This window comes from Odocoileus virginianus, chromosome 3 (assembly GCF_023699985.2).
Source record: "Odocoileus virginianus isolate 20LAN1187 ecotype Illinois chromosome 3, Ovbor_1.2, whole genome shotgun sequence".
Taxonomy (NCBI): domain Eukaryota; kingdom Metazoa; phylum Chordata; class Mammalia; order Artiodactyla; family Cervidae; genus Odocoileus; species Odocoileus virginianus.
In genome coordinates this window covers 17760392-17774792 of record NC_069676.1, presented here as the reverse complement: position 1 = coordinate 17774792, position 14401 = coordinate 17760392, and the positions used below count along the sequence as shown (strand labels likewise).

Genomic DNA, 14401 nt, shown 5'->3' with positions numbered 1-14401 from the left:
AAGAAAGGATGAAAAATAAACTTTACATAGTGTTCCCAATTTTTCTAAAATTGGTTTAAAAGAGGGGGAATATGGAGATGCATGGAACAGAATGCTGACCAGGCCACTGGGAAGGAGGAAGTGAGTCAGAAGGACCCTCTTCGGAGCCACATTCCAGACCCAGAGTCTGGGTGACTGGGGGCAGGAGTGGCAAGGATACCTCCTCCACGCAGGCCCAGAGCAGGCAGGGGGCCCACGTGTGACCTGACAGCCTCTCAGGGGGAGCAGAGGGACAGGAAACCCCTCCAAGCCAACTCCAGTTGCCTGGACGCCTCCAGCTCTTCAGAGACGTCCCCAGCTGAGCCCCAAAATAGGGGCAGCCTCCAAGATCCCCCAGGGTTGTGGGGGCCGGCGACAACAGAGGACAGAAGACACAAGAGGCCACAGAGGCCGTGGTGCCAGCTAACTGCCAGGCAGGCCCCCATCCCGGCCAAGCAGAGAGCAGGAGCCAGGGAAGCGGCTTTTATTTCTCTAAGGCTGGCAGCAGGCACATGCTGAGGCGTGTGTGTCATACAATGGTGCCTGTGAAGGGCACACAGTGGGCCCGCCCCGCCCCTTTTTGCCAGCCCCACAGCCAGGCTCCAATGCCCTCCTTGGTCCCGCAGGGTCTTGCGGCCTGAGCCCCACCGGAGCCACGGCTGGAGTGCCACCCACCTTCTCACCCACTCCTCCCTGCATGTGTCCTTGGCTGGCCTCTGTTGCGAGGACTCCTCTCAGACTAAGGGCGGGGGGCTGCATAAGGGCCCCTGGATTAACACAACGGCAGCAGGGAACTCCACTGGAGCCCAGTATGGCCACAGCTGGGGACCCAGGTTTTGCTGAAGCCTGGTTCTTAGGGCACATCCTCTGAACCGCGCTGCAGGGCAGCACCTAGTGGCACAAAGCAGCACTGCCACGGAGATGACTTAAGGGCGCCTTCTCCAGCAGCTGCAAGGAGCGCAGCAAGGTGGGGCAGGCTGTAAGGGACCCTGGGGCTCTCCAGGTAGGCGATGCTGGAAACAAGGCCCCGAGGAGTTACTCCAGGGTGCCCACTAGAGAGCTGCTGGTGCAAAGGCAGCACTGGCAAAGGGAGTATGATGGGGTGGGGCTGGGGATAAGGTGGGGTTGGGACCCTGCTGAAGGCTCTAAGCGTTGTCAGGGAACTGGAGAGAAGGGGAGGTCCCAAGGCTCTTCACCCCCTGGGAGTGAAGAGACCTGCCTCAGCAAGAAGTGGAGATTCGGCCTTGTAGATACTTCTTTACTGCACCCAGACCCTGTGCCTGCCACCACCACCCCCAATACAACCCCCAGACTGACATCTCCTCGAGGGCTGGGGGCACCGAGAGGGGCTGGAGGATCTGGAGAGCTGGATCAGAGGCCCTTCCACCACTGACTCTGGAGGAATAGCTTCTCTTCTCCAGAGTGGAGGAGCCAGGGTGTCGAGCAGAGGCTCCCCCTCAGTTCTGAGCCCCATGCCATTCACAGACACCCCCCATACCCCCACACCAAGATTCCACACACTTGGACCACATGGACAGCCTGAGGCTGCTGACCAGGTTCTGGACATGAAGGCTGCCAGCCCAGCCCTGGGCAGGTGTGAGGCATGTGTCCACCGTAGCCAGTTCCATCACGGATGTGCTGGCTCCTCCCAGAGGTCCTGAGCTGATGTTGCCATGGATGGCCCCGGAGTGGAGCTGCGGGAGGGAGGGAGGGGCTGGGCTGGGGGCACTCGGGCGATGCAGAGAAGGCCCAGACCAGCCACCTCCTCTGGGGTAAAGCCAGGCCAAGCCCTCCCTAGGCCATGGATTCCGGGGCCGCATGGAGTACATCCTGCCTCCAGCTCCTGGGTGACGGGGCCTCCCAGGGCCGAGGATGCCGCACCCTGGGCGGCCCTAGCGGAGGCTGCACTCCCCCTCCTGCAGCTTCTCCTGCTCCATGGCGCGCACCAGATCCTGCACGAACCGCATCTCAGAGGCCACTTGCTTGGCCAGTGCCTCGTAGCGGTTCTCCAGGCGGCTAAAGCGGCGCTTGAGCCCACTGGCCCCGAGCAGGGCACCCTTGGCCTCCTCCTGTGCCTGCCGCTGCAGTGCCTCCGTCTTGTGCAGCTCCTGGCGCAGCCGCCGCAGGTCTTGGCCTAGGCTCTCGTTCTCTTCACGGTACCAGGCCTCCTTCTCCTCATAGATGGCTGTCAGCGCCTCTAGGTCCTCATGGAACAGGCGCCGGCTGTGCTCCAGCCCGCGCAGGCCCTCCTCGGCCGCCGCCACCTCCTCCAGCACCTTGGAGAAGCGCTCGAAGTTGATGTAGGTGTTGTTGGGGGGCATGCTCGAGTGCGACTTGATGGTGTACTCCTTGAGGCGTGCCGTCTTTAGGCGCCGCCGCTCTGGCTTCCGGCCGCTGTCCTCCCGCCGCACATTCCGCCGCCGGATGGCCTGCAGCGGGAGAGGAGGGGAGGAAAGGGCACCTTGGACTAGGGCCAGCAGGGTAGCCCCCCAGGGCCATGTCTGGCCCTCCGCCCACGTTATATTGGCCCACAGCCCGGCCCATCTAAGTACACATGGTCCTGGCACTTTCCCACGGGTTGAGCTGAGACTTGATGGCAGACCACATGGTAACACCAGAGACCACAGAGCCAAAAGTATTCACTCTCTGACCCTTGACTGAGGCTGCCAAGCCTGACCTCGGCCTGGAGGTGATCACTTTCTGAGTTCTGGGGAGGGCACCCTGCTGTGTGCAGAGGAGCCATGGACTCCAGCCAACAGTTCAATGAGACAACTCTGACACTACATTGACATACACCCTATGCCCACAGCATCTGGGCCCACTCCCGTGGGGACCCTCGCCCATGCTGGGGGCTGGTCCCAACTGCCATGCCTATGTGGGGGCAGCCCCACCACCTCACCTTGATCCAGGAATGCTCCAGGCTCTGGGCGATGGTCATTCTCCTCCTGGAAGAGCCCCCAGAACTGGTTAGTTGCATGTGTGCCACCTTCACTGTCCTTCCCACACAGAGCAGGGAGGGGTGGTCCACGTGCTCCCTGCTGCAGCTCTGGCTCTCAGCCCCACCTATGGCTGACTCCGGACACCTCCCCTGGGCCACCAGCCTGAAACCTGGTCCCTGAAGTCACTGTGCAGCAAGTTCCTGAAACAACCGTGCTAGCAGAGGCACAATAAAGGTCTCCCACTCTGTTTGGCTGGCCATAAGGAGCCCATCAAGGGACTTGGGGACGTGGACTCCAGGGTTTCCATGTTTTCCGCTAACAGCATTGACACCTAATGTTGGGGGTCTCATAACTCACACACCCAGATGAGGAGCCTGGGGAAGACTAGCCCATGGGAGCACCTCTGGGTGAATGAAAGCTCTGTGCTGCCAGCATATTTAGCTTTTTCTAGGGAAAAAACCAAACATTAATTTAAGAATTTTATATGAAACCTCCCATCCTAAACACTGGCAACAAATGAAAAGCTTTGTAAGAAGCAGCTTCGAAAGAGGGCCAGCCTAGGCCTCACTGTGCTATCTCCACCCAGAACAGGAGCCACGGCCGACTTCCAGATGGACACGTTACTTGTCCTCGGCCACAGTGCCCATTCTGGGGGACTTGCCTGGCCCACCCTGCCCGGCCCAGTGCTCCTACTTGGGGTCTTTGACAAGTAGCCGGCGGATGAAGTCCTTGGCCAGCTCGCTGGTGTTGCTGAAGTACTCCTCATCAAAGTCATAGTTCACAGCCGAGATGTTGGTCAGGGTCTCCTGCTTGGTTTCACCCAGGAACGGGGACGCGCCACTCAGGCTAGGAGACGGACACCAGGCTCAGGGGGGCAGACAGGCCTGCGGTCACTCCACGACCAGGCTGCTGCCCAGGCCAGCACCCAGCTCCGCTATGCCCATGGAGGGGGCAGATGGGAAGGAAGGCTGATGCCAGGCTCCCAGCCACCCTGCACAAATGCACCCAGCCGCCAACCAGAGGCAGTGAAAATCCACTGCCCAGCCAGTGACGGGTACTAAAATGAGTCAGCAAAATCTCTGCAAAACCTCAAAGTATCCCCATAAACTTAGTCTTAGGGGCTTGGTCTCAAAGCCCCTTCCTGAAGCCCTTAGTAGTTAGAGGCAAAATGGTTAACTGGGGGTGGGGTGGGGGGGTTGCTGGGGGTTCCTGGCCAACACCGCAGATGTCAGGTGTCTTTCCAGCGTGCTGCGCTGAGGCCACACCACCAACCTGCACGGATCTGGGCATGTGATGCTGTGACTTTTTAGGTGAGAAATATGTATAGCTTTTTTCACTCCCAACTGCAGGCACACAAAACCCTTGTAACTTCCTAAAACTCAAGGCAGGAGCATCTATTGCTATAATATTTGGTCTTTGTTTCATTTTATAAAACAACTCCAGACAATAGAGATAAAAGAAGTGTCTTTTCTTGCTCATGACAAGCCCCTTCCAGCCACACCTGAGTTGGTACCAATGAGGTGACTGTGGAAAGGCCCTAAGGAGAGGGCTGCCAGCTGGGGCAGAGCAGTGGGGTCAGAGGGATGAACTTTCATCCTGCCTCCAACCTCCAGAAAGAGGGGCTGGAGGCTGAGTCCATCTCTGAAGGCCTGTGATTGACTCCACCGCACCAAGGAGCTGCCAGCCCAAGGACAAGGGGACAACAGTCCCGGCCCAGAGCCTCACGTGGTTACTTCACACAGTGAAGCCCTGTCTTTGGAACTCTCCTGAACACACTCTCTCCTGCATACTCTCACGCAGTTGTCCATCCATCCAGAGTCCCTAAGCACTGCAACAGGTCAGCGCACTGAGGGTCCTGCATTCCACTTGTGACCCCTGCACAGAAGCCTCCCAACCCTCCTCCTGACCCAGCAAAGCCCTGGGAGGGCAGGTACTCACAGGATATAGGTGATGACGCCAATGCTCCTGGAGAAGAACACACAGAAGAGATGGGGTCAGCTCAGCCGCAGGCTCAGCACCCCAACCCCCAGAGTCCAAGACTGTCTAGCCAGGTGGGGGGCAGGCCTGTCCAGCCCCAGGGACCCTCTCCTTCCAGGGTCTGAACAGCCAGCACCAAGTCCCGCCTTCTGCTCCAAGGGTCTGAGGACTGAACACAGGCACCTCTGGCCATGGCTGCCTGTCCAGACTCAAGGCGGCAGGGGTGTGGGCAGCGTAGACACAGCACAAAGGCACCACAGACCACGCAGATGTGGAGCCTCTTGAGGCCTCCGTGGCTGAGGGCAGACCTGGCAAACTCTTTCTATTAATGTAATGGGTGAGACAGTGAGTGTTTCAGGCTTTTCGGGCTACAAACAGTCTCCATCACACATTCATCTGTTTTTAACAACCCTTCAAAGACCTGAGAACCCTTCCTAGCTCACAGGCTGGGAGAGGTCTGCAACCCCTGTCCTAAGACAACAGTCTGTGCTGCCCCTGCCCCATGGCTCCAAGACCAGGAGGAGGTTTCCCTGAGGAGAAGCAACAAAGGCGGCCCTGGGCCCACCACCCTCACTCACCACATGTCTGCCTCCAGACCCAGGGGCTCATAGTTGACGATTTCAGGAGCTGCAGAGACAGGGAGACAGGGTCAGGAGCTGGATGTGCCCAAGGGGGCACCCTGGACACGGCCCAGAGGAGTAGCAGAGCCCACAGACATGGCTGGCTCTTGGCAGGGAAAGCCAAGGTGGTGACTGCCCCAGGCCTTGAGTCCTTGATGCTCAGCGCTAGGGCACGATGGGAAACCTGAGGTCTAGGGGACCTGCCTCCCCCTAAGTCAGCTGGAAATGCTCCAGTGCCCCCAGGCCCACCCGATCCTCACCCACGAACTCTGGGGTCCCAAAGATGTTCTTGAACTCGTTCCCTGCCTCGATCTTGTGGGCAATGCCGAAGTCAATGAGCTTGATCCGTGGATTGGGCACATTCTTGTCCAGGAGCATGATGTTTTCTGGCTGGTGGGGGGAGAAGGCAGGGGGCTCTGCTGCTGCTGGCCCCATGTCTCAGGGAACAGCACTGGCCCAGCCCAGCATGTGGGGTGTGTGCGGGCTGACTCCCCTCCACAGGTCCAGCCCAGAGCCATCCATCTCCTCAACGCCCCCAGCAGGGACACCCTGGGAGAAGGGAAGTGGACCCTCTCAGCCCCGTCCTCACCCATGCTGGCCAGGCCCCTCCCTGGCTCTGTGCTGCGGGCCCAGTGGGCTACCTTGAGGTCAAAGTGGGCAATGCGCTTAGAGTGCAGATAGTGGACACCATCCAGGATCTGCTTGAGGAACTGGGTGGCCTCGTCCTCGGTCAGCGACTCTTTCTCGGCCAGGAAGTCGAAGAGCTCGCCGCCTGAAACCAGCTCAAGGATGAGCACCACGTCCGTCCTGTTCTCAAAGATGTCGTGAAGTGTGATGATGTTGGGGTGCCGGATCTCCCGCAGGATGTTCACCTCCCGCTCGATCTCCTCTCGGCTCACTCCCCGGCGGCTAGACGACAGGCGGCGCTTCTTGATGAACTTGGCCGCGTACTCCTTCCCGGTGCCCTTCTGCCGGCATTTCCGCACAATCGCAAACTGTCCGCTGCAGGGACGGGAGGAGGGAGCAGGCGCTGAGAGAGACGCAGGACTCTGGGGACCTGGGCCACTTCCCAGGACAGTGCGTCCCAACCACCTCAAGAATGCACCCCTGGCAGCAGTGCTCCACGTGAACACAAACTGGCACTGAACACAGTGACTGCCCAGAGTGTGTGCAGCAGTGAAAGAACCAACATGGTTCCATGTTTACCAAAACGAAGCTGGACCCTATCATGGCAAGTCAGGTGGAATTTTATGCAGTCTTGAAAGACGAGTCTTTAGGTGCTGAGAGGACAGACCCCCATGAAGACCCGCTCAGTGAAGACAGCAGCAGAGGAACACAAGGAATGAGGTTATTCTGGGTAAAACAGAAAGGTACAGGATTTCCCTGATGGTCCAGTGGTTGAGAATCCGCCTGTCAATACAGGGGTCAGAGGTTCAATTACTGGTCCAGGAAGATCTCATGTGTTATGGGGCAACTAAGCCCAAGTGCCACAACTACTGAGCCCAGGTGCCCTAGAGCCAGTGCTCCTCAACAAAAGAAGCCACTGCAATGAGAAGCCTATGCACCACAATTAGAGAGTAGCCCCAACTCACTACAACTAAAGAAAGCCTGAACAGCAACGAAGACCCAGCTCAGACAAAAATTAATTAATCAAAAAAAAGAAAGGTACATGTTATCCCACATATAGAGGTATGCTGACATGTAAGAGGTTGCCACGGGTAAGAGGTCTGAAGGACACATGCCCGGCTGTGAGTAACAGATGTCTCTGAAGAGCAGGACTGAAGGCAGTGAAGAGGGGTTTTTTCTTTTTATTAATATTTGATATGATTCTATATGATTCAACTCCTCACAGCACATTTCATCACAGTTTAAAATCTAAGAAAAGATAAAAAGCCACTGAGTTCAAAAGGGCTTCAGAGTGAAAGAAGCACACACGTTTTCACAACAAGAGAGGAGGGAGGCTGTGGAGAAACTGGAAGCCTGGTGCACAGTTAGGGGGAAAGCCAGATGGGGAAGCTGTGGTGAAAACTGTCTGCAGGTTCCTTAAAAGGCAAAACATGGAATTACCTTCAGACCCAGGAATTCCACTCTACAAAAATTTGTACACAAATGTTCACAGCACCATCATTCACAGCAGTCATAAGGTAGAGATAAATGCTGATCAGGGGATAGAGCATACACAAAATGTGGTCCCTCCACACACAGGAGCATTACTCAGTCCTGAAAAGGTGTGAAGCCCTGACACTTGCTACAATGTGGATGGACCCTGAGAATATGATGCTCAGTGAGAGAAACAGATGCCAAAGGACACTCAGTGTATAAGCCACTGATGGGAAACATCCCAGAGAGTGGATTTCTGGTTGTCAGGGGCTGAGGAGGCGATGAGGGTGACTGACCATGGGGATTGGGCTCCTTTTCGGATGATGAAAACGTTCTGAGATTATTTAATGGTGATGGTTGTAAAACTGTGAATATATGGAAGATCGTTAAGTTGTACAGTTTAATAGAGTAAACAGTATGGTGTGTGAATTATATCTCAAGACAGCTATTATTTGAAGAGAAAGAGAGAAACTATTTACTGTCCTCCAGGGAGCTGTCCAATGTCCAAATTCTTTTGCTGTCTAGGAACTTAACTATGTTAACTTGCTTTCACTCAGGAGCTGAGTGAAAAAGGCCAGAGGATAATTATTTTAAGCTTTACAGGCCATATGGTCTCTGTCACAATTTGTGTGTGTTTTTACAACCCTTTAAAAAAGTAAAAAACCATCCTACGTTCATGAGTGGACCATACTGAACTAGGCGAGGGCTGGATGTAGCCCACTGGCTATGGGTCACTGGGTCACGTGAAAGTAGAGACTAAGTCTAAGACAGAAGGCACACAAGAGACCTCAACCAGGTACCCCCAGGGGTCAAGAGAAAGGAGACAAGGTGACTATGTGACAACTCACAGAAATGGGACCAAGTGTGTAGAGGAAGGAGCGGCAGAGATGGGCCCTGGGGACAGGGGGGTCTCCTCAGCTGGTGATAGCACAGACAGGACAGGCAGAACAAGAGACAGATGAGTGAGGGTGTCTTTGCCCAGCCAGTCAGGTCTTCAGAAAACCCAAAGAACCCAGTAAGCGGACCTTACTAGGACACTCAGTACCAGGTGCAGCTGGCAAGCATCTAAAGCTGCTATACACGGGAGCATCAAGGCACAAAGGCACCACAGCAGGTTGCTGCAGACGTGCTCTGTGCCCACTCAGGCAGGTAAGGTCAACGTAGGCAGGTGGGAAGTGCAAATTATCACCAATCAAGGTGAGCTAAATAATGGTCCACATCGGAATCCCCGGGACCTATGGGCGTGTCACCTCATGGGGCAGAGGGGCTCTGAAGACAGAATTAAGATGGGGACGACCCTGGACTCCCCAGTGGTCCCAGTGTCATCACAGGGTCCTCATAAGAGGGAGGCAGGAGGGTCAGAGGCAGAGAGAGATGGGAGATGCTGCGCTGTTGGCTGTGAGGATGGAAGGAGGGGCCGCGAGCCAGGGATGCGGCGCCTCTAGAAGCTGGAAGAGGCAGGAGCCTCTGGAGGGACCAGCCTAGCAGATTCATCTTAGACTCCTGACTCCCAGACCTTGACGTAAAACATGGGTATTCTTCTCACCCACTAAATTGTGGTAATTTGTTATAGCAGCAACAGGAAACTCATACACTAGTTTAAAAGCCAAGAGCACAGTCAGATGAGAAATGTCAAGTGTCCCTGATCAGGCCTCCCCCCAATCCCTTAAATCCACCACAACGGTCCCCTGGGTACGTTGTGCTCCTGCCCTCATCAACATCTTAGCTAATATTCCTCACTCCTGAAATGTCTTTCCTTCTCCCCTCTGCCTACATCAACCAAGCAAATTCTTCCAGGTCCACCTCCCACCCCACAATGACACTCCGACAGTAATGACATCGAATGCCGAGTGTTTGCTGCCTATTAGGAACACTCTAGGCCTGAATGTGTGTCCTAATTCTCAAATACAAGGATTTCTTCCCCTCTAGTTTTATTCTAAGATGAACCAAAAAACTAACAAAGAGTTCATGGCAGGGGGGAGGTGAAACTTTCCTGGTCGTCTAGTGGCTAAGACTCTGCACTCCCAATGTAGGAAGCCCTGGTCTAAGAACTAGATCCCACATGCTGCAATGAAGTTTGAGGATCCCACGTGCTGCAACTGTAACTAAGACCTGGCAGAGCCAAATAAATAATATATTCTCTTTAAAAAAAAAAAAAAAAAGAGTTCATGGGAAGGGAAACAAAGACACTATTAGTGCTAAACTGTGTCTCCCAAAATCCTAACCCCTAGGACCCCCAAATCTGACTATTGTGATTTAGGGCCTTTGAAGATGTAATTTACTAAAAATGAGGTCACTGGTGCTCAGTTGCTGTTGTGTCTGACTCTCTGCGACCCCATGAACTGTAGCCCGCCAGGCTCCTCTTGTCCATGAGATTCTCCAGGCAATACTGGAGCAGGTTGCCATTCCCTCCTCCAGGGAATCTTCCCAACGCAGGGATGGAACCTGCATCTTTGGCACTGGCGGCAGATTCTTTACCACTGAGCCACCAGGAAAGCCCGAAGTCACTGGGGTGGACCCTAAACCAACAGGGTTAGGGGTCCGTATAAGAGGAGGAGGTTAGGACACAGACGCGCTCAAAGGGAGACCATATGAGGACATGGGGGGAAAGTGGGCATCTACACACCAGTGAGAAAGGCCTCAGAGGGAACCAAGCCTGCGACACCTTAATCTTTGACATCCAGCCTCCAGCAGCCTGAGGTGACGAATGCAGACACACTCCATGACACAGAAACCAGGCTGACGTCCACACTGACCAACCACAGACTAATTTATCTCCCAAGATTGCCCAGGTGACTTGACTTGGGAGAACCCTCCATACACATCCACACAAAAATACTCACTCCCATTTTATTCAGCCCATGACTCCCAGGACAAGGAAACTAGGCTGGGCTTAACTCAAAGCAGAAGCCAGATGCCCACCTCTGGCTCCAGCACACCTGTGCTTTGCGATCAGCAGGGCTTAGTCTCAAGGCCTGAGTCCTGCCTGGCCACCTTCAGTCTACATGGCCTTGGGCAAGCTGATTTCCTGCTCTGAGCCTCAGTTTCTTCATCCACAAAATGGGGATGATAATCGTCCTGCCTGGTAGAGCCTTTCACAGATGAATGGGAGTGTAACAAAAAACAGCCCTGGACTCAGATGGCCAAACAACATCTACAAGTTCTACAGTTGCAGCACAGTATGCAGTGTTCAGTGAGATTAATCCTTCACCTCGTGTGTCTCTAAGAATGTTCTGGATCATTACATAGGGCAGCACTGTCCATGATGACAGCCACTGGCCACACAGAAGCTGTCCAGCCCATTCAAACTGAGGTGTGCTGTGAGCATACAAGACACACCTGAATTCAAAGGCTTCACATCAAAAACAGGTAGTAAACTATTTCCCTGAAAATTTTTACAGGAACTTCCCCAGTGGTCCAGTGGCCAAGACTCCACGCTCCCAATCCAGGGGGTCTGGGTTCCATCCCTGGTCAGGGAACTAGATCTTGCATGCCACAGCTAAAAAAAATCCCGAGTGCTGCAACTAAGACCTAGAGCAGCCAAATAAATAAATATTTTTTAAATAATAATAATAATTTTTATAATGAATGACAACCAAAATGATAATAGTTTGACCTAACAGGTTAAATAAAACACATTATAATAAAATTATTAAAGTTGACAGCTACTAGAGAATTTCAATAAAATTTCTTTATATAAGTTGCCATGCTCTTTTTAATGGCTGCATAATATTCTGTTGACAAGGTAGTGGTGCTGTGATGGTCACTGAAAAGGCCCCATCTTCTGCTTACATAAAGCCCTTACAGTGACTCTCCCCACCCCTAGATCTTAGGTCTACATATATGCTATACCCACAGAATTAACTCCTATGAGTGAAATCAGTGGGTTAAAGGGAACATACATGATAGCTTTACTGACTATTGCCCAGCTACTCTCAGCAGAAGGCCCTAACATTTTCAGTAATAGAGTCTGAGATTTCCGTGGGGGTGGAGGAGATGGCCTGCATTCCCTGCCTCTCTACCAGAGGAAATTCCTAAAGGAGGGACTTCAGAATCCGAAATGAGCCCCACAGGCTCTCTCAGCAAAAGCCTGATGAACAGCTCAGTTATTTACATTCCCTTCTGGTGACATCATGGGGCTGGCCAAGGCGGCTCCGGGAAGGCCAGCCAGCAACAAACTCACCAAATAAGGGTTGAGGCTCGGCAGAAAAAAGGATGGTGGCTGGCAGGTCTGAGGCGGGAGAGCTCCCAGGGGACGCTCCCAGGCCTGGCCTGGCAGGAAATCAGCTGCCTGGCTGGATTGGGAAACCTCTGCTCTTTCCCACAAGAATGCTAACAATGGGCCAGGGTGTGGGCCCGGACAGGAGGCCTGGGAGGCTCCACCGCCTCCCACAAGAGAGGTTTAAAGACACAGACAGACCTTTACCAACATCTACTGCTCTCATGCCATAGGCCAGGCACTGTATTAGGTGCTGTCTGGACTTGATCATGTTTATTCCCAAAGGAAGTGCACAGGGGATGTCGGAACAAGAATTCCAGGCCCAGACTGGCTGCCTCCAAAGCCCAAAGTCATCCCACAGCCCATGATACTGACTAATCCCTGCTTGGGGAGAGCAGGAGAAAGGACAGGAGGAGAGGAGACAACCCAGAAGACCCCACAGTGGATCGGGTCTCCCCCTCCTCAGGGCCCCATCAGAGGTGACTGCTCACCTTCCCAGCTCCTCTCCCATCTCATAGTGGTCTTCCACATCCTCCTGCCTGAATGTTGACATCGTGGCCGGTCTTCCTTCCAGCGTCTTCCACTCCAGTACAAACCTGGTCAGTGGTCTGGGAATAGTACCTCACGGAGTCCTCTTGCCGTGACTCTGGAGGAGACAGAGAAATAGCAAAGGACTGAGATGCCAGTCATTACTTCTGGGTCAAAGGATCGATCAGCATCCCCCAAATAGGTTTCAGATCCACCATGCTGAAATTCCACCTTCCCGGTGGAAGGCACTTGCATTTGGTGGGCGGGGCACTTTAATGTGTCATCTCATTTAGACACCACACTGCCCCAGGGGTCGGTGTTAGCCCAGCTTGTGCCACTTACACCCCCATAACTCCCAGGAGCCATAGATCTGCAGTTCTGCACACAACACCCCAGTCTTTTTCTGCCTCTTCCTTCTAGGCTTCTCCCAATCTCATCCATAGCCCCCAAATTCCTGTAAGTTCTCCCACACTCTTCACACCCCCAAACCCTGGGACACCCTGATTGTCTGCCAGACTTCCAACACACTCCCATCTCCCTGTCCCTCAGCAAGCTTAACCCCTCCTCCTCCTTACCCACTGCCCCCACATGCCCTCCCCTCCTCGGCTGGTCTCTAAGACCCTCTGGGGTGCTGGGCTTCCCCATCTCTTGCCCCCGTCTTCCTGAATTTCCCAGGAACCGGACAATGGCTTCCAAGCTCCTCCAAGGCCCTAACCCATTCTTGCTCCCTCTGACCTCCGCCGTGCCAGCAAAGTTAACTTCCTCCTCCCCCTTCCTCGAAGACACCTCTTTCAAGTTTCAAAGGCCCCCGCCCCAAGCTCCACACCCTCAACGGAACCCAGCAAAGGGCCACATCTGAGTCTCCTCCATGATCCTTCGCCCCCCAACCTTCTCACAAGCTCCAAGGCAGACCCCTACGGCTTCCTTCAGAGACGCCGCCAAGATGCCCTCAACCCCTAACGTCCCGGCTCCAGCGTCCCAGAGGCCGCCACGCCCCTCACAGGCCCCGGCCCAGATCCTTCTCCCGTCCAGTCATCCCATGGGTCCCCAAACGTCCCCCCTACTAAGTGCCCCAGGAGCCCCTCCCCCGGCATCCTCAGACCAAGTCCGCTCCGCACCCTCGGCCCCGCACCGCGGACCTGTCCCTCAGCCGCGCTGGCGGGCGCCGCGTCCTCAGGCCCGCTGCCTCAGCCGCCGCGACGCGCAGACCTTTGCGTCGTCACCGCGCCCGCCAGAGCCCGCCCCCGAGAGGTGGATCCCACTGCCCATTGGTCAGCACACACACCGCTCGTGAATTCCCGCCCACCGCCTCCTTTCAGGCCCCCGAACTCGGGCGTCCGGCCTCCTCACCAAAATGAGGCCTCACGTTTGGTACAGGCTCGCCTCCCACAGCTGATTGGCTGTAAAGAACGTCGGTCAAATTTACGGAAGTCGGCTTCCCGACTTCCGGTCCCTGAGCCGCCCCGCCCCTTCTCCTCTGACCTGAAGCTGGGAAGTAGGATGCTGAAGTCCTGCATCCCTATTCCTGCCTTCCTTGGGCGTGAAATACGCGAATCCTATGCCCAGTTCTCTCATGACAGCTCCTGAGGCTGACCCTGGGGCTGCTTCAGTCCCAGGAAGTTTTCTCCTCTGTAAAATGTTAGGGGTGCTAAGTCACTTCAGTTGTGTTCGATTCTGCATAGCTCGCCAGTCCCCACTGTCCATGGGATACTCCAGGCAAGAATACTGGAGTGGGTTGCCATTTTCTTCTCCAGGGGACCTTCCCGACCCAAGGATCAAACCTCAAGTCACCTTCCATTGGCAGGTGGGTTCTTTACCACCAGTGCTACCTGGGAAGCTGTTAGCCATATTGCAAATATATAAAGATGCAAACTAGGATAGGTGTTGCCATTAAATGCTTGAGGATTGTTTTATGACTCCTTTTAGGCTTAAGATACATAAGAACTAGCATTGATTGAGCCTTACTGCATACCAATCAACAACGTGAAGTAAAATATTTT

General features: G+C 54.5%; 1 protein-coding gene across 3 annotated transcripts; it reads right to left on the bottom strand.

The window, feature by feature from the left end:
• Nucleotides 1-428: 428 nt before the first annotated feature.
• On the bottom strand, nt 429-13773 carry DAPK3 (death associated protein kinase 3). Of its 3 annotated transcripts, none has more exons than XM_020895323.2 (9): nt 13752-13773; nt 12365-12519; nt 6196-6556; nt 5815-5944; nt 5513-5561; nt 4896-4922; nt 3651-3803; nt 2918-2963; nt 429-2447 (listed from the first exon to the last, which is right to left on the bottom strand). In XM_020895323.2, the coding sequence occupies exons 2-9, from the start codon at nt 12424-12426 to the stop codon at nt 1911-1913; spliced, it is 1365 nt and encodes a 454-aa protein (XP_020750982.1). In that variant the 5' UTR covers nt 12427-12519; nt 13752-13773; the 3' UTR covers nt 429-1910. The 3 variants fall into 3 exon arrangements, with proteins under 3 accessions (XP_020750982.1, XP_020750980.1, XP_020750981.1); XM_020895321.2 differs by lacking the exon at nt 13752-13773 and adding an exon at nt 13541-13649; XM_020895322.2 differs by lacking the exon at nt 13752-13773 and adding an exon at nt 13520-13622.
• Between the last annotated feature and the right edge of the window lie 628 nt (nt 13774-14401).

Excerpts from the sequence above, each read along its gene's own strand:
- DAPK3 (XM_020895323.2), bottom strand. The coding sequence starts at position 12,426 with ATGTCAACATTCAGGCAGGAGGATGTGGAAGACCACTATGAGATGGGA. Across the intron at positions 4,923-5,512 it reads GGTCTGGAGGCAGACATGTG|GAGCATTGGCGTCATCACCT; the intron begins GTGAGTGAGGGT and ends GTTCTTCTCCAG. Across the intron at positions 3,804-4,895 it reads GGCGTCATCACCTATATCCT|CCTGAGTGGCGCGTCCCCGT; the intron begins GTGAGTACCTGC and ends TCCGTCTCCTAG.